Source organism: Prionailurus viverrinus, chromosome C1, assembly GCF_022837055.1.
Source record: "Prionailurus viverrinus isolate Anna chromosome C1, UM_Priviv_1.0, whole genome shotgun sequence".
NCBI lineage: Eukaryota > Metazoa > Chordata > Mammalia > Carnivora > Felidae > Prionailurus > Prionailurus viverrinus.
This window is the reverse complement of record NC_062568.1, coordinates 165,703,524-165,727,792: the sequence shown is the minus strand read 5'-3', so window position 1 is coordinate 165,727,792 and position 24,269 is coordinate 165,703,524. Positions and strand designations below refer to the sequence as shown.

The 24,269-nt window shown below is 38.5% G+C and overlaps 1 protein-coding gene and 1 long non-coding RNA gene across 3 annotated transcripts in view; one reads left to right on the top strand and one right to left on the bottom strand.

Moving 5' to 3' along the window:
• Window positions 1–1,046, bottom strand: part of LOC125173290 (uncharacterized) — a 58,547-nt gene extending 57,501 nt beyond the window's left edge. For both annotated transcript variants that reach the window (XR_007154983.1, XR_007154982.1), the window contains exon 1: window positions 658–1,046. This is a non-coding gene — a long non-coding RNA (uncharacterized LOC125173290). The remainder of the gene's footprint in view (window positions 1–657) is intronic.
• Window positions 1,047–1,169: 123 nt separating this feature from the next.
• The window catches only part of HOOK1 (hook microtubule tethering protein 1), a 71,710-nt gene continuing 48,610 nt past the window's right edge, over window positions 1,170–24,269 (top strand). Inside the window, exons 1-6 of the mRNA XM_047873250.1 lie at window positions 1,170–1,291; window positions 1,558–1,704; window positions 9,826–9,911; window positions 16,760–16,832; window positions 20,502–20,552; window positions 21,960–22,092. Coding sequence (XP_047729206.1) covers window positions 1,642–1,704; window positions 9,826–9,911; window positions 16,760–16,832; window positions 20,502–20,552; window positions 21,960–22,092 — 406 coding nt within the window. The 5' untranslated portion in view covers window positions 1,170–1,291; window positions 1,558–1,641. The remainder of the gene's footprint in view (window positions 1,292–1,557; window positions 1,705–9,825; window positions 9,912–16,759; window positions 16,833–20,501; window positions 20,553–21,959; window positions 22,093–24,269) is intronic.

Below are 24,269 nucleotides of genomic sequence, written 5' to 3'. Positions count from 1 at the left end.
TGTGAGAGAGACGGGGCAGGTCAGTGTCATCAGCATCATTTTAGAAATGTGGACGTTGGATTCCATAGGAGAAAGCTGTCAACAGCCAGTGGGAAGTAAAGTCAAGATTCAGACCAGGTCTTCAATTCCTAGATCTTTTCCCTTTCCTTTTCCTTTTCAGTTAAGTCATATTACTGATGTTGCTGTTGTCCAGAAATATAAAATGACTCCACATGGGGTAAGAAAGTTCTAGAATGAGGTTAAGAGACTTGATAGCAAATGCAAGTACTGTATTTTTAGAATGAGACTGATTTACATTTGAGGGCTTTTAATTGCAGTTATCCATCAGTTTTAAACTTTCAATGTCTAAATATAAAGACCGTGGCAATATAAATGAGCCAGCTGCATTTTTACACAGAGCATGAACTGATGAGTTTATGAATGAGTGAAGTGATGGAAATCAACAGTAAGAATAAGAATATCCCAACCCATTTCAACAGCCTAAGCCATACATCAGTACCTTGGAGAGCTTCCAACTCTACGCCACCCCCTCCCTCACAAATATTCTCAGAAAAGGCAAGTTTTCCTCCGCCAAAGGAAAATCGGAAGCATTGTACACTGTTATCTTCCATGTTTTTTGAAAACTAAAAAAGATGATTTCATTTTCCATTTTCCTACCTGAAAATGGTCTTCCTTTTCGCCCCATTTAAAATGCAATTGCCCGTCTCTGTGATCTTGTGCGAGCTTATTTAACTTAAGCAGCTTTATGGTATTCTCCCCCCTTAGCAAACACATTTCTTTGCCATGTCTGCAAAGGAAAATGTCCTTTTCCAATGAGCGACCGGGAGAAAATCAGCTCTCCTTTTCTCGAGTAGGATCTATTTCTGAAGACACGAGGGCAGCAGTGTGGATCTCCACAGGTGTAGCCAGGAGCTGCCCTACTGAGGGGAAGGAGGCGCGAAGATGCTTGAGCCAGCCCTACTTAACGCTGGGAGCCCCGCGGCCTCCTCTGCCCTTGGGGCAGCGTGAGCTTCAGCCGCTACATCGCCCAGCCGCGCACGCGCGCTCCCCGCCCCCGTCCCCACCGCACCTGCCAGGTCACAAACCCCTTCCCACCCTCCCGCGCTCCCTCCCGGAGGCTGTCTTGTCTCACATTGATTGGTCGGAGCCAAGAGGGTGCGTCCAATCAGCAATCCCTCCTGCGCAACCTATCCCCGCTCTTCCCGCCCCCTCCCGCCCCGCACGCCCCTCTCGAGCACCTACTTTCTTTGTGACTGGTGCGCGCCCTGGTCACTCAGTGCGGCGGGAAGAGGTGTGCGGGATAGGGAAGGAGGGGGGAGGACGGGAGGACGGGAGGGGCGGGAGGGGCGGGGAAGGGGCAGGAGGGGGCGGGGCTCAGGTGCAGAGCCGCGCAGCCGGGCCGGACCCGGCAGGGGGCGAACGGCGGAGCGGGGCGGAGCGGGGACGGGGGCGGTGGCGAGGAGGGGGTTACGCCGGCGACGTCGGCCGCGCGAGGCTTCGCGCGTGAGCCGCGCGGGCGCTGGGCCTGGCTACCGAGCTTTCCCGGCCGGCGAGCAGGTCGTCGACGCCGGCTCCTGGCGGAGCGCGGGGAGGAGGGAGGTGTCGGTGCCAGCGGCGGCGTAGTCGACGGCGGCCCCGGCCATGGAAGAGACGCAGCCGCTTCCGCAGTCCGAGCTGCCGTTATGCGACAGCCTCATCATCTGGGTGAGTACGAGGGGGCGGGGGGCCGAGGGGCCGAGGCGAGTTGCCCCGGGCCCCCGGTTCTCCGCAGGTGAGCCTCAGGAGTAGCCGGGCCACCTGCGCCGCGGACTCGGCGCGTCGCCCTCCGAGTCTCCTGTCGCCCTTGACCGCGAGAGTGCCACCTGCGGGTCGCGGGGCAGGTGTGTACGTGTGGGTGTTGTATGTTTGTGTCTGGGGACTAGGGGCAGGTAAAGGGAGCTCCGGAGCTGGGGCCGGAGGAGGCTCGTCTTACTGCCTTGATCTATCTAGCTTGTGACAGCTGTGGCTGGAGCCAGGCGTCCATCCCCTTTGCTCTTCGCTGCCCCCATTTTCTCCTCCCCGGACTGCCGACTCTCTGCCTTCTGTCTGCCGAACAGCTTTCCTGTACGGACCTCTGTGCCACTTGGGAGCGGAGGCCCCCTCCGAAACTCCCCTCCTATCCAAACCACTTTGCTCTGCTTGGACACAGGTGGCCAAGAGGTGGTTTTGGTTCCTGGATCAGAGCTCCTCCAGGACCTCCGATTCTGTAGAAGTCGTTTCGAAAGGATATTTGCACACACTTGATATGTTGAAGGTGGGGGCTCCTATTCCTTTTTTCTTGCCGCCCCCCACCCCCCGTTTTCCTCCTCCAGTGGACAGCATTTTCTTTCAAGAAAAAGACTTGGCATTTTCATTTGCACTTGGTGCGTGTTTGGTATTTCTAATTAATTTTTGTGGTATTTGGACAGACAGGATCTGCCCCCAGTATTCCCGTCAGTAAAACGATGTCTCACCTTTTGGAGGTGCTCAGCGACCAAAGAGCTGGCAATTCAGGTGTAGCTTCCAACCCACATTGGGCAAGGTTGGTGCTTGATGGTCTGTCCACAGGGTGCTGTTGATGGTGCCCATCCCTAAACTAGTTGTTTGGTTGTGTGTGGATGAGTGTGTGCATAATGGAATGTAAACAGACTGGATCAGGAGGTGATATTCGGTTGATGCTGTTCTCTAGCGATCTCCTCATTTGAGTAATTCAAAACAATGAGGAATCAGAGAAGGTTTCTGGCTGTGTATGAAGTCTATTGGAAATGACCGTGATTTAAAGCAACTTTTACAGTTTAGAGGTAAATAGCTTTGGTTATAAGTGGAATGCAGGTATATAGGGCTTCTGAGTTAAAAGCAGTTAGCTAACTGTTCATCTTTATTTTCATTTAGAGTAAGTATTGGGATTGAGATGCTGTGTTTTAAGACTCTCATGAAATAAGGCAACATTACTTTTAACGATGTGTTTTGCTAAAACAAGTGACTAATTAAAGGGGGTATCCTAATCTGTTACATTATTGCTCTAAATATCTGACTTAAGTAGTAAACTTCATCTTTGTGATGTCATTGACTTATATGAGGTGGTGAAGTAAAGGATGTTTTTGAATTGTATTGCAATGTTTTAAAATACTATGTACTATACCCATTCTTTTAGCCAGTATTTATTGAGTTCCTGCTTTGTTCAAGGCACTGAGGAAGACATATCAAGAATAATCAAGGAACTTTCCATTTTTTCTTGGAGTGGTAGGCAGAGCTGTGTATTTTTATAATGAGAGGCAAAATTCCTTAAAAACTGCAAAAATGCTATAGATGACATAGTAGGTTATTTGCTTCTCCAGTTCTAAGGCTGCTGAAACATTGGAGAAAATGGAATTACTGTGCAGATTGTTGCCTTTAAAAATGCTCTACAGAGAAATCTACTTGCTCCCATAACAATGCCCAGCTATATAAAGACTAAGAACAACCACACAGATCCCCTCACATTTCCCTTTGCAAACCTCTACCAGTACCCTGTTTGAACCCCCAACTTTTCTCCCCTCAGAAATATGATCTCCTCCTTATCTTGACCCTAGCTCTAGATCCCATCCCTTCTACCTCTTCTAAAACTTTGCTTTTTCATTTCACTCTTTCTCTGCTTTGGATCCTTCCTCTTTACACATAAACTTACTTAAATCTTCCCTATCTTAAAAAGAAAACAAAGAGCCACCACTCCCTGTTAAAACCACACTCTATTTCCCCTTCCCTCTGCAGTCAAATTATTTGAGTTTTGTATACTCATCCTTTATACTTGAACTTTCATTCACTTCTCAACCCACTGCACATGAGATTCTTTTCTTTTAGGCCTTCACCTACTGGATTTGGCAAATTCGTAACTATTCTTTATTATCCTTATCTTACTTGATGGTTCTTTTGTGAGATCATCTTCTGCCTTAGTTTCTTGGGTACCTGTCTCTTGGCTTCTCTTTACCTTTCCAGATGATTTCCAGTGAACGTTGGTATCTGTCTTTGCCTTTGCCAGCCACTGCATTGTTGATGTCACCTCACTTCTCCAGGTTTTCCCAAACTCTCCCGATGCCCCAAGTCCTCCATGCCCACCATGCTGCACTGACTTTCTATTTCTTGAGGAATCTGGGCTTCTTAATTATACTTTCCTCTACCCAGAATAATCTCTGTCTAGTGAGTGACTGACTTCTTCTCACCATTCAGTTCTTGGATCTGTTGTCATCTTTCAGAGTCAGTAACAGTGAATGACTTACCTGTCCCCCAGTCCTATCTCTTTATAACCTGTCACCCCTTTTCTATGAGTCTGTAACACTTAACACTTTCTGAAGTCAGCCTATTTGCTCCATGGGGTCACAGCCCCTTTGTGACCTGTTTTCTGCTGTATTCCCAGGAACAACAACTGGCTGGGATCTCTAATACAACATTGAATCAAAGTGGTGATAGTCCATATCCTTGTCTTGGTGAGACCAGTATTTCACCATTAAGGATGTAGGTTCTTGTAGATACCTGGGGTAAACTTTTAACAGTATGATAGAGGATTGATGGATTTCAGCAAGTAGAAATCAGGGGAAATGAATTTTCTAGACACAGGGAAGAAACCCTGGAAGTAATGTAAATGGTCTTCTTTGGCAGTAGATCAAAAAGAGGTAGTGAAGGCACATCCTTGTCATGATATCTCTCATTTCTTAATGTGCTCCCTACCATAGTAAGTAATGTTACATGTTGAGGGGAAGTAGTAGGAGATAAAAGATTAAAAAGTTATGATGGGGCTAAATCATGGAGGTGAGAAGAAGACAGCTGGTAGTAAACTCTGTTCTTTCAGCACTAGACAGTGTTCTAGGACAATAGAACCAACATTAATAGAATTTGAGAGGTCATTAAGAAAACCTGATTAGTACAGAGATGCCTCTTTTGGCAGTTTTTTTTTAATTTTATTTTTTAATTTACATCCAAATTAGGTAGCATATAGTGCAACAATGATTTCAGGAGTCGATTCCTTAATGCTTCTTACCCATTTAGCCCATACCCCTTCCCACACCCCCTCCAGTAACCCTCTGTTTGTTCTCCATATTTATGAGTCTCTTATGCTTTGTCCCCCTCCCTGTTTTTATATTATTTTTGCTTCCCTTCCCTTATGTCCATCTGTTTTGTCTCCTAAAGCCCTCATATGAGTGAAGTCATACGATATCTATCTTTCTCTTACTAATTTCACTTAGCATAATATCCTCCAGTTCCATCCACATAGTTGCAAATGGCAAGATTTCATTCTTTTTGATTGCTGAGAAATACTCCATTGTGTGTGTGTGTGTGTGTGTGTGTGTGTGTGTGTGTGTGTACCACATCTTCTTTATCCATTCATCCATCGGTGGACATTTGGGCTCTTTCCATACTTTGGCTATTGTTGATAGTGCTGCTATAAACATGGGGGTGCATGTGTCCCTTTGAAACAGCACACCTGTATCCCTTGGATAAATACCTAGTAGTGCAATTGCTGGGTGGTAGAATAGTTCTATTTTTAGTTTTTTGAGGAACCTCCATACTGTTTTCCAGAATGGCTGCACCAGTTTGCATTCCCACCAACAATGCAGAAGAGATCCTCTTTCTCACATCCTCGCCAACATCTGTTGTTGCCTGAGTTCTTAATGTTAGCCATTCTGACAGGTGTAAGGTGGTATCTCATTGTGGTTTTGATTTGTATTTCCCTGATGGTGAGTGATGAGCATTTTTTTCATGTGTCCGTTGGCCATCTGGATGTCTTCTTTGGAGAAGTGTCTATTCATGTCTTTTGCTCATCTCTTCACTGGATTGTTTTTTGGGTGTTGAATTTGGTAAGTTCTTTATAGATTTTGGATACTAACCCTTTATCTGATATGTCATTTGCAAATACCTTCTCCCATTCTGTCAGTTGCCTTTTAGTTTTGCTGATTGTTTCCTTCGCTGTGCAGAAGCTTCTTATTTGGATGAGGTCCCAGTAGTTCATTTTTGCTTTTGTTTCCCTTGCCTCTGGAGACGTGTTGAATAAGAAGTTGTTGCGGCTCTTTTGGCAGTTATTAAGAAGTTATATTTTATGGGACACCTGGGTGGTTCAGTTGGTTAAGCTTCTGACTCTCGATCTCAGCTCAGGACATGATCAGGACATTTTGGCTCAGGACATGATCTCATGAGATTGAGTCCCACACCTGGCTCTGCACTGGGCATGGAGCTGCCTTAAGATTCTCTCTCTCCCTCTCCTGCTCCCCAGCACACACTCTCTTTTCCTCTCTCCCTCTCTTTCTCTCTCTCAAAAAAGAATGAAAGAAAGAAAGAAAGAAAGAAAGAAAGAAAGAAAGATGTTTTATTTTATGATTTGGAACTCATCTTAAAATAATTCATTCTTAGAAATGTTGTACTGCTACTTAGCAAAAAGTTTAGAGCTGAAAGACAAATTTGGGCACCATTTACATGGTAGAGGGAGTATATGAGAATTTGCAGTATTTGCATGAATATATATTTAATAAACTTGGCTTTGTAACATTTGGAAAATTAAAATTTTGGGACTTGACTTTCACCAATAAAATTAGAATTGAACTATATTTTTAATGGTTTTCTTAGTTCTTGTGTTCTTTGACCTTGACAGGCAGGTGAGGGAAAAACAAATGCCAAATATATGCCCAAAGGAACAAAAAATATTAAAGGCTGAATCATTGTTATGAAAATCTTAAAACAATAATCTTTCTGAAATGAATATTTAGAGGAGGAGAATATGAGAATAGAGCTGACCCAAAGTTGAAGATTTTGGCTGTCAGTTGGGAAGACCCCCCCTTTCTTCCTTGATTTTGGTGACATTTATATTGAAGCAATTCAGGAACAATATTTCCACATTTTTGATTATTTGCGTTATTTAAAGATAAATAAGAAAGTAAGATTGATTTGCAAGAACCCTGTGGTTACTGATGGAAGCCCTGTCTGCCCCTTTTGGGCCACTCACCAAAAAGACTTCTGCTTCTTTACCTCTGTGAAGAGTAGTGTGAAGGAGGACGGTTTCCTTTGTCCCTCTGCTTTGGCATCAGTACCCACACTGAGCTTTTTAATTTATTCACTCTTCTTGGTTATAAAGCCTTTCTGTTTGGCCAAATGAAATTACATTCTGTGTTATCTAATTTATTTTGCAACTAGGTTAAGAACTTTCAAGAGACACTCCAATTAAAATTTTTTTTTAATGTTTATTTTTGAGAGGGAGAGAGAGGGAACACAAGTGAGCGAGGGTCAGACAAAGGGGGGCACAGAATTGGAAGCAGGCTCCAGGCTCTGAGCTTTCAGCACAGAGCCCGACACAGGGCTCGAAGTCACGGACCGTGAGATCATGACCTGAGCCGAAGTCGGACGCTTAACCGACTGAGCCACCCAGGTGCCCCGAGACACCCCAATTTAAATCCATGTCTAAGAGAAGGAAAAATTGATCTTAATCTGGACTTGGTGGTCAATGAGGCAATACTTAGTATATGTACTACTTTTACATATTTCTTTACTATTTTGCTTAATATTCTGTGCTTCTTAAATCATTCTTTTAAAATAACTAATCCTATCCATTTTGTAAAAAGCTAATGATATAAAATGTAAGTAGGAAGGGTTGAAAAGTGGGAGCCACAGTTTACCTGAAAGTATATGATTATCTTCTTTTTAAAGATGCCCTAACCCTGGGGTTTCTCTTTCCTGTACATCCACTTAATTGCAAAATCCTGGTTATTTCATATTTTAAATTCCATGAATTTATTCTGTCCTCTTGGTCAGTGTTACCCTATCTGTAAGCCACCTGTTTTATCAACAAGACTATTACAGGAGCCTTCTAATGGACTCAGGTGTAAAAGTTACTCTCTCCCTTTCTCTGTGTCAGTATTGTTACCATCCTAAATATGCTAAAGTTATCACTCTCTTTCTTACTGTTCTTCAGTGATTCATCATCATCCAGAGCATTGGTTCTAAAAAATTGATGTGCATAAGAATTGCTGGGGCAGGGGCATGTGAGTGGCTCTGAAGGTTAAGTGTCTGACTCTTGATCTCAGCTCAGGTCATGAGTTCAAGCCCCACATTGAGCTCCACCCTGGGCACGGAGCCTACTTAAAACCAACCAAACAAAAAAAGAATCACTTAGGCATTTTCTGATTTAATGTGTCTAGAGATTCTGATTTGTGTTGTTCTTAGACCCCAAGCTTTGAGGAACCCCGAATCATAACTAATTGCTAACAGCTGCTGAGCTTGTACCAGGCGCTGATCTAAGTTGGCTCTCTTTGCTAATTCTCTCAACCATCTTGTGAGGTAGATACAAACTATTCTGCTGTTTCCTATTATAAGGATGATACCATCAAGGGTAAGTCCATGCTTCTTGTCATGGACCTCCAGAGTTCTGACCCATGTCTGTTTTCTTACCTGCCCCCCCTTTGTTGTCACCTCTTCCCCGTTCCTCTTTGCCCTGAAAATCCAGTAATACTGAACTGTATGTTGCCTAAAAATACCATTTATTTTCAGGTATTTGTGCTCTTATCATGTTCCTATTTCCTAAAGCTTCCTTCCCTTGGTTCTTTCTTTACTCAAGACCTTCTGTTCAGGAATCATCTCTGAGAAGTATTTCCTAAATAAAAACCCTAATTAGTTAACTCCTGTCTATTTCTGAATGATTTGTGCATACTATAGTCATGAGACTGGGAATGGCATGTTCTAGAAATAATTTATGTCTTTTTCTCCTGTCCTTAACTCTTGATTGCAACTGCTTGAGAGTAGAAAACAGGTGATTTTCTTTTGTAACCCCACGGTGCCCACATAGAGTAGGATCTCAGTAAAGTATCTTTGTGTACTTTGAAAGTAACTGTAGCTAGCATTATTTGTCTGTGTCATTCTTCCATGTGTATTACCATAATGGAGACTTATTTGTAGAATCTCAAACAGAACCACTAAAAGTGAATCATGGAGGGGAGAGACTTTTGTCAGATTAAGATAGTTAAGTGGCAAATTAAGGAATTATAATTGAATAGTAAAGGAGATAAATATATGTAGGAAAAGAGAATCATAGTGTATTTAATTTAAGATCATTATGGGTTGAGATTAGACTTCTAGGAAATATATGACCCATTGTAGCTCTGCTGTAATTTGCTTTTCAAAAATTCTTGTCTTGTATTTGCTTTTTAGAAAAAGACGCCACAGTTTCACTTCTCTTTTTACCATGTACATGAATGTTTAACAAATAGAGATTCAACAAGAATAATATGTAAAGCCAAACTAAATAGAAACAACTTGATGTGGTGGGTGGGCCCTGGACCATTCATGCCCTGAGACTAATTGTTGGATGGCAGGCTGAGGTCCTGCCTTATTTCAGGCCTCACTGGTTAATTAAGTAGTTTTAGACTTGACATTTCTAGGCTTTGTTGTCCTACCAAATGATGTGAGTGAAATTTTAAGTTGAAATAATAGGTTACCTTAAAGTCCTTTCTGATGTTATTCTCCTAACGATGAACACAATATAGTTGATCTTAAGGTCTGTGCATCTGGCTCTCAGAAATTCTGAAGTACTTCCTACATTGCATCAATATATTTGACTGTTTTAGGTGTGATTATTTGAATTGTTAAGTGTTTATGTTTGTAAGACTATTACACAGCCACGAAAACTTGTTAGTATAGTTGCATTTGTTCGGCCCAGTCTGAATTTAAACAAAACAGGACAATTTATAGTTATTTTTCTCTGTCGTGTTCATATGTTTGGGGAGGGGAGTTGGTAACACCATCCTGTAAGGATAAAGGAACAGTAAAGTCATTTGCTCTGTGTCATTTTAGCTGCAGACATTCAATACTGCCGCACCTTGTCAAGATGTCAAACAGCTGACTAATGGAGTTGCCATGGCACAAGTTCTTCATCAAATGTAAGTAGTAGTCCAGACTCTTTTTGAAGGAATTGTAAACCCAATACCAAGGAAGAAAAATTAGCCGTGTATTCTAAAAGTTGCTGAAACTTTATCCTATTAAGTCGTGACAGGCATTATTACATCTAGGGCACAGGAAAGTTCACCACCTGACTCTTCCTTGCTTGTTCACAGAGGTAATCTTAATTAAGTGAGCAAACACGATTATTATCTAGCTAAGAGGTTTTCATTTTAAACTTGTTCTGGTCACATTCACAAACTACAGTAACTGGAAAAGAAGCCGTTTTAATGAATGGTATAATTGCTTATGATTTTTTGAGTTACTTTACTATCATTGGAAGGTATCAATGCATGGAGATTATTATTTTAGAGAGAATTGAAGTATATAATACTGGATTTGGAAAAAAATATTAAATTCTAAAATCTATATTTGAGTTAAAAGTAGGAATTCTATGACTCTACCAATAATAAAATGAGGTATAAATGGATTTTGGAATCACAAATATTGGAGAATCTTAATAAAACGATTCTGTTTGGATTAGGCCCATTAGATATAATTATATAGTATCAAAAGTTCCTAAGTCCATTATTTCATAATTTTTGCCAAACATTGTGCAATGATTACGGTTATAACATCTGCAATATGAGCTCTACCCTTAGTAGGAACAAACAGGGCTAATTTATTAATTGATAGCCCTACTGATTTTGTATTAGCTTACTTTTATGATAATGTGTCTTCCATGAGACCAGAATCCTATCTCTGCTATTTGTTTTATAGTCAGAGATGTTTTTTTCAGTGGTTGCCATCATTTTGTCAAGGTTTGTTGTGATTGACATTGAAAACCCTGTAGATGGGTTTGCAGAAATTCCTTATCACCCTCAGAAAAACAACTCAAAGTGTCAAAATTGTAGTTACTTGGAATTTTCAACATGATCTAATGTGAATAGATGGATTTTATGGTTAACTCAAGATTAATACCTTAAGAGACAAACTTAACATGTTAACTTTTTTTTTTTTTGGCAGTCATTCTAAAATATGCCTTTCTCCCTTCTTTTCTCAAACATGTTTCTTAAACATTTTATTTATTTATGCCCTGATTAGTTTCAAAGTGATTTAATTGGTCAGAACCAAGCATTCTGGATATGACCCTTTATTGATGATGTGGGAAAGTCGTCATTATTTTTTATTGTTAGAATGTGCCCCTGGCCTTTTGTTATTGCAGTATGTTGTGGGTATTGGTGTAGATGGAGCTACATTGTGGTTGGCATGGATGTAAGACTGGTACGCATTCATTGACTTCAACAGTGCCATCCAAAGCTGTTATTTATATGTATTGTGGTGGCTCTGGTAGCTTTTATACTACAATACAATAGAAGAGACCTGTTTTTACTGTGATATGATGCATTGGCTCTTTGTCTCCCTGTACTCTACCACTGTACCTGATGTTTATTATTTTTTTTATTTAAAAAAATGTTTTTTAGTGTTTATTTATTTTGGGGAGACAGAGAGACAGAGTGGGGGAGGGGTAGAGAGAGAGGGAGACACAGAATCCAAAGGAGGCTCCAGGCTCTGAGCTGTCAGCACAGACCCCGACACGGGGCTCTAACCCACGAAGCATAGGATCATGACCTGGGCTGAAGTCGGATGCTCAACCAACTGAGTCACCCAGGTGCCCCTGTACCTGATGTTTAGAGTAGGGTCAGTTCAAATTTAGTTAAACTCTACCCTTTATCACTAACTCATTTTCCATAATCTGTTGGATTCTGCTGTTACTGCCGAACCTCTGGCTCTCTGATTTTCCTTTTTTTCTTTTCCTTCTCTCATTTGTTGTCTTCTAATGGCTTTTCTGCAAGAATAATAAAATAGCCAAACAATCAGAAAGCTCTCTTTCTTCATAAAACATATGACAGTGACCTAAAATTGGATTGAAACCTCTTTTTTTGCTTTGCCTGTTTTGGCATGTACTTAGCTGTCTTAGTCTCCTTATCATCCAAGAATTATTTAAACTTTATTTTTCTTTTGAATCCCCTTCTAGTTTTATAGCTTTCCAGAAGTCTGGATCTGGATAGTGAAACTTAGAAGCATACATTTTTCTCTAGTTGAATCAGTATATCATATTGCGGCTAGAAGGGCACATTTTACCATATTTCTTTGAACACTCAAAAGCACTTTGTATATGTTACACTCTGTTATGAATTGCATTGATTACTATTGTGACTCACATCAAATCACATCAAAGTTGTAACTGAAGATGAGAAGGGAAATTCTGCTTTCTAAGGAAGTAGCAAAATTTAATGAGTAATTATTATTTACCTGAGGCAAGTATGGTAAATAATAAATCTTAAAAATCAATGCCCAAACTATATGACTTAGACTTGGAGAGTCATGGAATTATTGCTAGGGTTTTACAAGTCCTTAATTATTATCTTTGGCCTGAATACTTTTAAAAATATATGTAGATATTTAAAGAACACATGGGGAGAATCTATAGTTAAGCTGCATTAGTTTCCCAGGATTGCCATAACAGAGTACCACAGAGTGGGTGGTTTAAAACAACAAAAATTTGTTTTCTCTTAATTCTGGAGGCTAGAAGTCCTACATCAAGGTATTGGCTGAGTCATGCTCTCTCTATTGCCTGTAGGGGAGGATCATTCCTTCCAGCTTTGGTACCGCCGTCCCCCCTCCCCACTCCCCCCCCCCTTCCCCCCCCCCCATTCCCAAGTCTGTGGCAGCATGGCTCCATCTCTGTCTCTTCTCTGCTTGGTTGTCTTCCCTCCGTGTCCGTGTCTTTGTGTCCTCTCCTCTTCCAGTCATTTTAGTAATTTAGTTTGATCTCATCTTAATTTGATTGCATCTGCAATGACCCTGTTTCCAAATAAGGTCATATTGACAGATATTGGGGGTTAGAATATGAACATGTTATTTTGGAAGATACAGTTCAACCCACAACAACTATAAATACCATAGCATGTGACTTCCCCCAAAAGAAAGGCTTCATTTGGCCACTTTAAACAACAGAGACACTTCTCTTAAGTGTCTCTCTTAAGAGAACTTAAGAATAAGTTCTCTGCTTATTTCTCTTGCCTGTCTTGACTAGACATTTTTGCAAGAGGGAAAAGAGAGAGAACAAGAATGTAGAAACCCAGAGACCTCAAGTACCATGCAGCTATCTCTTCATTCATTCAGTCAGATATTGGAGTATTTGAAATGATGAATCATGATAGCCAACATCTGAGTATTTACTAAGTTATAAGCCATTGTTATATATCCTACGCATATGTTATTTCATTTAATTTTTACTGTTCTGTGAGGTAGATATTCCTCAGTCTATACATGAAACAGAGGTTTAGAGAGGTGAAACAACTTTGGTAAAATCAAATAACGAGTTAATAGCAAAGCCAGGATTGGCATAGCTTTGGCCTGACTCTAATACCTGTGCTCTCAGTCAGCTGTTATCCGTGAAATCTAGTATATTGACCTTCTCCTGATAGATTATTACTTTGGGGTCTTAATACATAAAAGGCCAGATGTGCATGCCCAAAGTACAGATCACAATTTCATGTGTTAACCACAGTAAGCCTTTTGATTGTCCAAGAAAAACTATGTCAGGGTGTCTCTTGGAGCAAAACAACTATGTTGTGTATAGTAACCGGCAGCTGTTAATTATTGCCTGTATTTAGTTGGTAAAATTGTTGAAGACAAACACTATGAGTGGAGTTAAATAATTTTATACTCATTCCTACTTACTTTTGTTAGACAACAATTGGACCATATTTTGCTTCCTCAGTCTTATGTCCCCTCGAGTTTCACTGAAGTTCTGGGAAGGATGAGAAAAGGAGCTAATTGTTCAGGCCAGGAGTCTAGTTAAGACGTGTAGATGTGGCAGTGCAGAAGTGTAAGGAAGGATATGTCCAGAGTTACGAGGTTGGGTATCAAGGGGAAGGTTGGCTGCCATTACAAATGTTTCAGAAGAATGACTTGTTTATGAGAAAAGGAAGAAGGCAGAAGTTACGAAGTATTTCTCAGAGTGTTATAGGCTGAATGTTGGCATCCATTCCAGATTTCTGTGTTGAAACCCTGACCCCCAGTGTTGTAGCTGTACTGGAGATGAGGCCTCTGAGAAGCAATTAAGGTTAAATAAGGTCATAAGAGTGGGGCCCTGATCTGATAGGATTGGAATCTTTGTAAAAGAGACATCAGAGAGCTCACTCTCTGTGAGCACACCAAGAAGAGGTCATGTGAGCACACGGACAGATGGCAGCCACCTACAGGCCGAAAGAAGAGAGCTGAGAACGAAACCTACCTTGCTACACCATTTTGATCTTGGGTTTCCAGCTTCCAGAGCTGTGCGAAGTAAATTTCTGTTATGTAAGCCACCCAGTCTGTGATCGTTTGTTATAGAAGCTTGAGCAGACTAAGACTTAGGGCTGAAGTTGATTTGGAGTAGAAAGAAAGACAAGGAGGAACACAAGATAAAAGGAGGAAAGCTAGAAGAGGTAATGTCTATATCCATTTTCTAGAGGTAATTAGAACATAATTCTAGAAGCATATATGATGATATCTTTTAGAAGACTTGTGTAGTAGGGTTCTCCAGAGATATAGAATTAATAAGACATGGATATATACAATAGGATGGACACACATACACGCACGCGCACACGCACATGGGACAGAGAAATTTGTTTTTAGGATTGGTTCACATGATTGTAGAGGCTGGCAAGTCCAGAATCCACAGGTCAGGCCTGCAGGCCAAAGATCCGGGAAAGAGTGGATGTTGCAGCCAGAGTCCACAGGCAATCTCTTGGCAGAATTTACTCTTTCTTGAGGGGGGTTAGTCTTTTTCTTAAAGGCTTCAATTGACTGGATGAGACCCACCCACATTATGGAGGGTAATGTGTTTTATTTAAAGTCTACTGATTTTTTTTTATTAAAAAAATGTTTTTTAATGTTTATTTGAGAGAGAGAGAGAGCGTGAGCAGGGGAGGGGCAGAGAGAGAGAGAGAGGGAGACACAGAATCTGAAGCAGGCTCCAGGCTCTGAGCTGTCAGCACAGAGCCTGATACAGGGCTCAAACTCACGAGCTGTGAGATCATGACCTGAGCTGATGTCAGACACTCAGCCGACGGAGCCACCTAGGCGCCCCTAAAGTCTACTGATTTAAATGTTAATCTTACCTAAAAAAGTGTTTTCATAGCCACATCCAAGCATGTTTGAACAAAAACTGGGTATCCTGACCTAGCCAAGTTTATACATAAAATTAATCATCACAACTGGCTTACCTCTTTTACTTAATCTGATGTCGAAAGAAATGAATTTACTTTGATGACAGTTTTGACTTATTAGTAAATCAGAATTTTCAGGCAAGTGCTTGGTTAGAAATACACCATTCATATATTGAGCCAAGTCATTTTGGTAATTGTAGCCTTAGTATCTGGGAAAAGTTGAATATAATTAACATTAATTTGCTCAAAAGAAAATGGTTACATATTCCACATAGATGAATTAGAAATGAAGTCATTTTTGGTTACCCAGTCAAAGCAATATCTTCTGTATTAGAACATCTGAGGCAGAATGATTTGTGGAAAGCTAAGCACTGTGTTCTAGTTTCAGCTTTTCATTTTTAAATTCAAGTTTGGAAGAGGATCCCTTTAATTTCTTCCCTCACTTTTGTTGGCTTATGTGTAAAGTGAAAATCTAGACAAGACCTTGAAAACCTCTTCTAGCACTATTCTGTGATTTTACAGTGTTTAACTCTTTTCAAAAAAATTTTTTTTAATGTTTATTTATTTTTGAGAGAGAGAAAGAGAGACAGAGTGCAAGCAGGAGAGGAGCAGAGAGAGAGGGAGACACAGAATCCGAAGCAGGCTCCAGGCTCTGAGCTGTCAGCACAGAGCCGGATGCGGGGCTCGAACCCTTGAACCGTGAGATCATGACCTGAGCTGAAGTCAGACGCTTAACTGACCGAGCCACCCAGGCGCCCCTGTAGTGTTTAACTCTTAAAGAATGTCTCACATTCTCCTTTGAGTAGAGTTTTTGTGCTCTTTACTTTCCTGCTTTAATAGCTATTTCCCTGAGAGTCATGGTAGTAAATTACTCATCTTTATATTAATCTTGCTCAGTTCCTTACTCAGAGGAAGCATCCAAATTTTTGTTTAGAATATGTATGATCTATTAGTGTAGTTCACTGTATAGTCAAATGTTATTCTTTAAAACCTTATTAAATACATAAAAAATCAATATAGCAATTCATTGTCCTGGCCTCCCATGTTAATATGACTTCACGAGTTTAAAACTAAACTGTCCTTGTAGACTTCTCATTACACTCATTCTCCTCAGTTACAATCAAATAATTTTGGCCTTTTCTATATACTAGTGTGATTTGGGGCTAATTACATAGCTTCTCTCATCTTCATTTCTCTGAAGAGTAAGATTGAGGATAATCATAATCCTTTTCCAGTGACTACAATATTGAAAGTTGCAATATGGAAAAACATCAAGCCCAGTGCTTGATACAGAATAGACATATTAAAATGTTAGTTTTAATTTCTACCCCCCCCCCCGCTTTAGGAATGGGACTTCTACATCTTCCTGCTACCAGAGTGTCTTGTATGAGATATTCAGTAAATGTTTATTAAATTGAAGATGCTAATGAATTAAGTAATTTATTATGAGAAATTCCAAAAGAAATCCTTAAGAATCACTAAAAATTCAGGGGGTTCAGTTAAATAATGTTTGCTGTTCATATTAAGGACAGGCTTTTAGATATAAAATAACTTTATTGATTTAATTTAGTACTTTCCATGCAACAAAAACATTTAAATGTTTTGCATTTGTGTTTTCATTTCAGAGATGTAGCTTGGTTCGATGAATCTTGGTTAAGCCGAATTAAAGAAGATACGGGTGACAACTGGAGAATAAAGGTATACAGAATGAGCAGTAGAAGCACTTAACCCAAACAGTGATTTTAAAATTAGCACTAAGCTCAGCTAAATCTTTTTTTTTTAATTAATTTAAGGGTGCATTTTATTGTGTGCAGTTTGTTTTGACACATGCATGTTCTTAGGTAACTACAATCATAATTAGATGTGGAACATTTCCATTAACCCAGAACATGCACTCACGTCCTTTCCCACTTAATCCCCACTCCTGGCTTGGCCCTGTGGATCTGCTTTCTGTCACTGTAGATTTCTAGAATTCTGTATAAATGGTAACGGACATTATTTACTTTTTGTTACTCTTTGTGTCTAGCATCTTTCACTCAGTGTGATGTTTTTGAGACTTACCCATGCTACCTCTATTAGGAGTTATTTATTATTATTATTATTATTTTCCTGAGTAGTATTTCATTACATTGATAGTGTACAATTTGCTTACCCATTCACCTGTTAATGGATGTTGGAATTGTTTCAGTTTTTAGCTACTATGGATACAGTTACAATGAATATTTAGTATGAGTCCTTGCGTAGATATATGTCTAATTTCTCTTAGATAAATTCCTCAATGTGATTGTATCTGGTTATGTAAGTATATATTTGATCTTATAAGAAACTACCAAACTGATTTTGTTTCTTCATAAGTCAGTTTTGTTGTGTATTATAGGGCATTTGTGTGTTTCACTTAGGTTGTCCAATTTGTTGGCATACAGTTCTTAACTGTGTTATTTTGCTAATAATATGCTGGTAACTCTGTGATCTTTAGTGATGTATCCTCTTTCTTTCCCGATGTTGGCAGTTTATGTGTTTTGTCTTTTTTTTCTTGAGAAGTTTGGTTTGATGTTTTTCAAGTTTTTTATTTTTTGTTTTTTTTTTAAGAACTAGCTTTTGTTTTTTATAGATTTCCTCTCTGTATTATTTTCTTTCCTTTACCTACACCTTCTCTTCTTTCTTTATGCCTTAAAGTAGAAAATTAAATCATAAGTTTTAGGCACCTTTTTTCCCCCTAATTTAAGCATTGCCTTACACATCTCACACATTTTGACATTCTATGTTAGTATTTTCATTCAGTTTAAAATACTCATTAATTCCCCATGTGATTTCTTTTGACCTACAGGTAGATTAGAAGTAGATATTTCAAATTATAAATATTTGAAGATTTTTTAGGCACCTTTTTTATATTTATTGATTTCTAATTTCCATTTTTGTTTGATAAAATAACTCCGTATTGAGAAATTCTTTTACATTTATTGAGACTTATTTTATGACCTAACATATGGTCTGTTTTGGTGAATGTTCCATGTGCCCTTGAACATGTATTCTGCAGGCAGATTATATCAAACTTACTGATAGTTCTGTTGCATCTTTTACATCTTTATTGATTTTTCTGTGACCATCCTGTCAGTTATGGAAGAGGAGTCCTTAAATCTCTAACAATGATTGTGGATTTGTCAATTTCTCCTTTTAGTTCTGTTAACTTTTATCATGTAATTTGAATCTCTTGTTAGGTTTATATACATTATTTTTTAAATGTCTTCTTGGTGAATGAATCTACTTATCATTATGAAAGACCTCTTTTTTTTTTTTTATCCCTGACAGTATTCCTTGCTCTGAAGTCTAATTTGTCTGACATTAATGTAGCCACTCTAGTTTTATGATTATTTCTTGCTTTAGTGTATCTTTTTTTATTCTTTTAATCTGTATCTTTATGTTAGGTCTCTCATGTACACATCTAATAGTTGAGTCTTCCTTTTTTTATCCATAGAATATCTATTTTTTTAAGTTTGTATTAAAATTTATTTATTTATTTATTTATTTATTTAAAAAAACTGAGTTGAATCCTCAGCAGCTTTTTTTTTTTTTAAGTTTATTTATTTTTGAGACAGAGACAGAGCATGAATGGGGGAGCAGCAGAGAGAGAGGGAGACACAGAATCGGAAGCAGGCTCCAGGCTCTGGGCCATCACCTCATAGCCCAACGCGGGGCTCGAACTCACGGACTGTGAGATTGTGACCTGAGCCGAAGTCGGACGCTTAACCGTCTGAGCCACCCAGGCGCCCCTGTATTAAAATTTTTTTAGTGTTTATTTATTTTTGAGAGAGAGAGAGAGACAGACAGACAGAAAGACAGACAGAGTGTGAGCAGGGGAGGGGAAGAGAGAGAGGGAGACAAAGAATACAAAGCAGACTTAGGCTCCAGCTGTCAGCATAGAGCCCATGTGGGGCTCAAACCCACAAACTTCGAGATCATGACCTGAGCTGAAGTCAGACGCTTAACCAACTGAGCCACCCAGGCGCTCCTGGTTTTTGTTTTTGTTTTTGTTTTTGTTTTTAAAGAAAATCTTCCATTTTTTTTCTTACATTCCTATTTCCATTTAAATCCTTGAACATTATTTCTAAGCTAGCAGTTTTAACATTGTTATCTTCTAATTCTTTCATCGCTCATTTCTGGGCTTGTTTCTATTGACTGAGATTTCTCCTCATGATTCATGTTTTTTTAATGATCCATATTTTCCTGCTTCTTCACATATGTAGTAGTTTTTTATTGGATGCTAAGCAGTGTTTGGATGATGCTAGAATTTCATTGTTGAGTGCTGGATTTTTTGTTTTTCTTCGAAGAGAGTCGGACTTTGTTCTTGCAAGCAATTAAGATACTTATGAATCAATTTGATCCTTCTAAAGTTTTGGGTGGGAGGCAGATCTAGGCTTATCTTTCTTCTAGGGCTAGTTTAGACAAACGACTAAGGTATGACCTTTTCAAAGTCTTTAGTGAATGCTTGTCTATACAGCATTGTCTCTTCACTCTGGCTGGTGGGAATTTCAACCATTTCTGGCCTTGTGTAATCTTTGGAAATTGTTCAGCTTAAAGTTCCCTGGCTGGTTTTTGCCTTGGGAGTTATTCTTGACTGGGGAAAAAATGGGGAAAAAAGTGAAATTTTTTTTGTTGAATCTCACTGAGTTTCTCTCGTGCACATGCGAATTAGTATTCAGCTGAAAGACACAAAACACTGCGTAGATTTCCGGAGCTCTTTTCCTCCATAGTGCTCACCTCTTCATTTGTCTGCCTACAAAGTCTGACTACCTTGACCTTCCTGAACTTCTGAAGTCTAACTCTTCAACTCAAGGAGAACCTCAGGCTTTGTTCAGGTTCTACCACTCCATTCCATGGAATGAAAATCCCCTCCAGAGAGAAATCTTGGACTAGAGTTGGACTCATCTTTTTGTTTTCCTTCTCTCAGAAATTAGAGTTCCATCCTGCCCAATGGCTAAAGCTTGGAAACAGTTGTTTCTTTGTATTTTGTCCTGTTTTCTGTTGTTTTTGGCAAGAGAATAAGTAGAAACCTTGGTACTCATTCATGACTGGAGGTGAACATAGTCAAAGCTAAATCTTTAAAGTTGTACTTTTCCTCATTGCGTCTCATTTTAAATAGAATCACCCTGGTTAACCTATGTAAGCATGAAGACATTTTTAATCAAACTCCGATTAAAGCTTTCATGTTTTAAAAATATCATATGCTTGTATCTATAAAACTCTAATATATGTTTTTGTTATCATTTTTATGAGGCCAGAGTTCTTATGTCTTTCACATTGGCATAAATTTTCCTTCATTACTAATGTGAAATAATTCATTGAATTCTTTTTTTTTTTTTCCATTAGGCTAGTAATTTAAAGAAGGTACTTCAAGGAATTATGAGTTATTACAATGAGGTATGAAAAACATCTGATTTGTTTAAATACCAAATCATATATGATAATTATGTTGACACTAAAAAAAACTTGGATTTTCGTTTATAACATTTTACTGAAATGTAATTCATAATTAGAATATATTGTTTTTTGCCATGTTCAGAACACTCAAATTTTGTGAACATGAATAAGCTTAAACTAATATATTGGTTTGTAAAATAATGTTGCTTCTATATTGATACTCCTGAAATTGGTTATTTTCTACAATTGAATTACTGTCATTTCTGTATGACTTGATTTTAAAAAAATGCAAAGTCTGTACAAATAGATTTTATAATTAAGTTGAAGTATTTCCTATGTAAGTATTATTTTGACATTTCTTTTCAGTGCAAGCAGCAGCAAAGGTATACTGTGAAATTATGCTTTTGTGCAAGTGAAATAGAAAATAAGCAAAATGGAAGTAGTATTAAAGTCACTTTAGATAGTACATTATTCAAGTAGGTTTTTTGTTTTTTTCTTATTCAATACTGTAACAAGTTTTTTAATAGGGTTCTTTGATATAAGAAAGTTTATTGCTTATGTTTGCAATCTTTTGGTTTGGTTTTGCCATTAAAATATTTGGTTTCTATTTTCACTCTTTTAAATTTTTTAATTTTTTCTTTATTTTTGAGAAAGAGAGAGTGCGAGCAGGGGAGGGGCAAAGAGAGAGGAAGAATCTCAAGCTGGCTATGCACTGTGAGCTCAGAGCCCAACGTAGGGCTTGAACTCACAAAACTGTGAGATCACTGCCTAAGCTGAAATTAAGAGTTAGGTGCTTAACTGACTGAGCCATCCAGGCGCCCTGATTTCTGTTTTTTAAAGTTGTCACATATTTACACTTGTATTTTTTTCCAAATAATTTTAAAGACTGAAAAGTTTCAATTTATTAATGCTAAAACTCATTTTGGAACTTTTTTTTTAATGTCAAGAAAATGTTTTAAAATGCTAAAAAAAGATAAGGAAAGATTAATCCATTGGATTTGTTAGATTTGCTGTTCTTTTGTAAGTGTGATGATTTATATTATGGTTTCTGTTATCCAATCATGCGTCAAAATATTATGCATATCTTTTGGCTTACGTAAATCTATTTTTGGAAAGGTGTAACTTTTGTCATAATAGATCAGGCTAGGGGTTTCTTAATCCCTTTGACAGTGGGATCAAAGGATATTGATGTAAAACTATTTTAGTTGCTGTTGGTTCGTTACTCAAAATTTTGGGATGCTGCTTGAACTTTGCTTACTGGTTTTAGTAAATAATTATGGATATATCAATTTGTTGATTTATCTCATGATCCTATTTATAATTTATTTTCCTTGTGATAATTAAATGTAATAAATTCTTTGTAATCTACATAAATGAGTGATCTAATTTATTGTCTCACTACTGCAGTTTTTGGGGCAGCAGATTTCTGAAGAACTCATCCCTGATTTGAACCAAATAACTGAATGTTCAGATTCTGTGGAGCTAGGGAGGTTGCTCCAGCTTATTTTAGGTTGTGCCGTCAATTGTGAAAAGAAGCAAGGTAAGTGAATTTCAATCAATTCAAAGTCAATCTGGGAATATTTACTTTCTAGGAACAACCTACATTGTTATAGAAAGTAGCCTAAAAATTCACTGTTGCATCTTGCACAAATCACCTGGAAATGTAGCCTAGGAGATCTTAATTCTATCCCTGTTCTGCCATTAATAGTTACAAATCTTAGCTGTGCCTGGATTCTGAGATTTATATTCAGTGGCTAAATTAAATGTATTTTAGTTTAATTAATTTAATTTATAATATGCAGTGCTAGGACTTAGTGGATATTTAGTAAAAATTGTATTTGTTCATCTGCTACATTTTCTGATAGAAGATAGAATCTTAGGCTGATTCAGATTTTTATAAATAAATATGCAGATACTAAGTTATAACCCAAGCTTCCTCAGATGATATTCTGCTCCTTTCAGAAGAATGCCTGTCCAGCGTATCCTCCACTTAAGCAATCTGATGACACAAATGTAATTGTTATATTGGTATATCCAAAAACAGTGACTCATATCCTAGTGAATACAAAAAGATCATTTTTGGTTGCATGTAGTGAATGAAATAATGAATGGAACACACCAAAATTTACTTCCTTCAGAGTCTTGCATCAGTCTGGGTGGTGAGATTTTTGTTGCTGATGTTTTTTGCAGGAGTCATCCAAACTTGGTCTCAGTACATCACCTTTATGAGAGAATGTTGGGTGCTTAAGTTTGTAAAAAACTGTAAGCCAGGATTTTAGAAGACAAGTTCAACATTATCTAGTGAAGTAATAATATGAGGCAGGTTAAATTCAATAAGAACAAACTCAGGAAGGAGAAAGAGAAAATATGTGAAATTAATTGCTTTGTTTTTTTAAGTTTATTTATTTATTTTGAGAGAGCTGGAGAGAGCATGAGCGGGGAAGGGACAGAGAAAGAGGGAGAGAGAATCCCCAGCGGGCTCTGTACTGTCAGCACAGAGCCTGATATGGATCTCAAACTCATGAACCATGAGATCATGACCTGAACTGAAGTCGGATGCTCAACCGACTTAACCACCCAAGCGCCCCAGAAATTAATTGCTTCTCAATAAAAACGGACAGCGACTGGGTATCAGAAAATCTTGGTATTAGTTCATCTCTATCATCAACTAGCTATTTTTTTCTAGGGCAAGTGAGTATTTCTCCACAGGCTTTTATTTTTCAGAGATAGTGTCAAAGATCTATGTATTGGGGTTTTTCACACAAATAAGGAGAATTTGGTCATCAAAAGTTATTAACACTTCCATAAATTTTAATTACAAATTGACAAATAGCAATTAATTTATAAATCTAGCAATTTTCTGTTATTGTGATCCTTTTTATTTTTTATTTGATTAATGCTTTGTTTCTCTTTCAGTTACCGGTTATTTATAACATCTGCTTGCTTAATTTTAGCACATTTGTCAGTTTTTTTATTGAAGTGTAATTGACATTCAATTTTATATTAGTTTCTGGTGTACAGCATATTGATCTGACACTTCTGTACATTACTCAGCGCTCACCATGGTTAGTGTAGTCACCATCTGTCTCCAATGTTATTACGGTGTTATTTACTATATTCCCTAGGCTGTACTTTCATTACTGTGACTAATTTATTTTATAATTTAAGTTTGCACCTCTTAATTCCCTGTATCTGTTTCACCCATTCTCCCCTCACCCCTTCTCTAACAACCTTATAAGTGAAATCATATGGTATTTGTCTTTATCTGACTGACTCCTTTCACTTACCATCATACTTTTTAGGCCCATCCATTTGTTGAGAACGCCAGCTCTCTCTCATTCTTTGGCTGTGGCTGAGTAATATTCTGTCCTGTGTATGTAGACTACATCTTCTTTATTCATTCATCTATTGACAGATATTTGGGTTGCTTCCATATCTTGGCTATTGTAAATAATGCTGCAATCAACATAGGGGTGCATGTATCTTTTCAAATTAGTGTTTACATTTTCTTTGGTTAAATACCTTGTGGTGGAATTACTGGGTTGTATAGTAGTTCTGTTATCTATGTTTTTGAGGAACCTCCGTACTGTCTTCCACAGTAGTTGCACCATTATATATTCCTACCAACAGCACATGAGGGTTGCTTTTCCTCCACATCCTCGCCAACACTTGTTATTTCTTGTGTTTTTTATTATAGCCATTCTGATTGGTATGAGG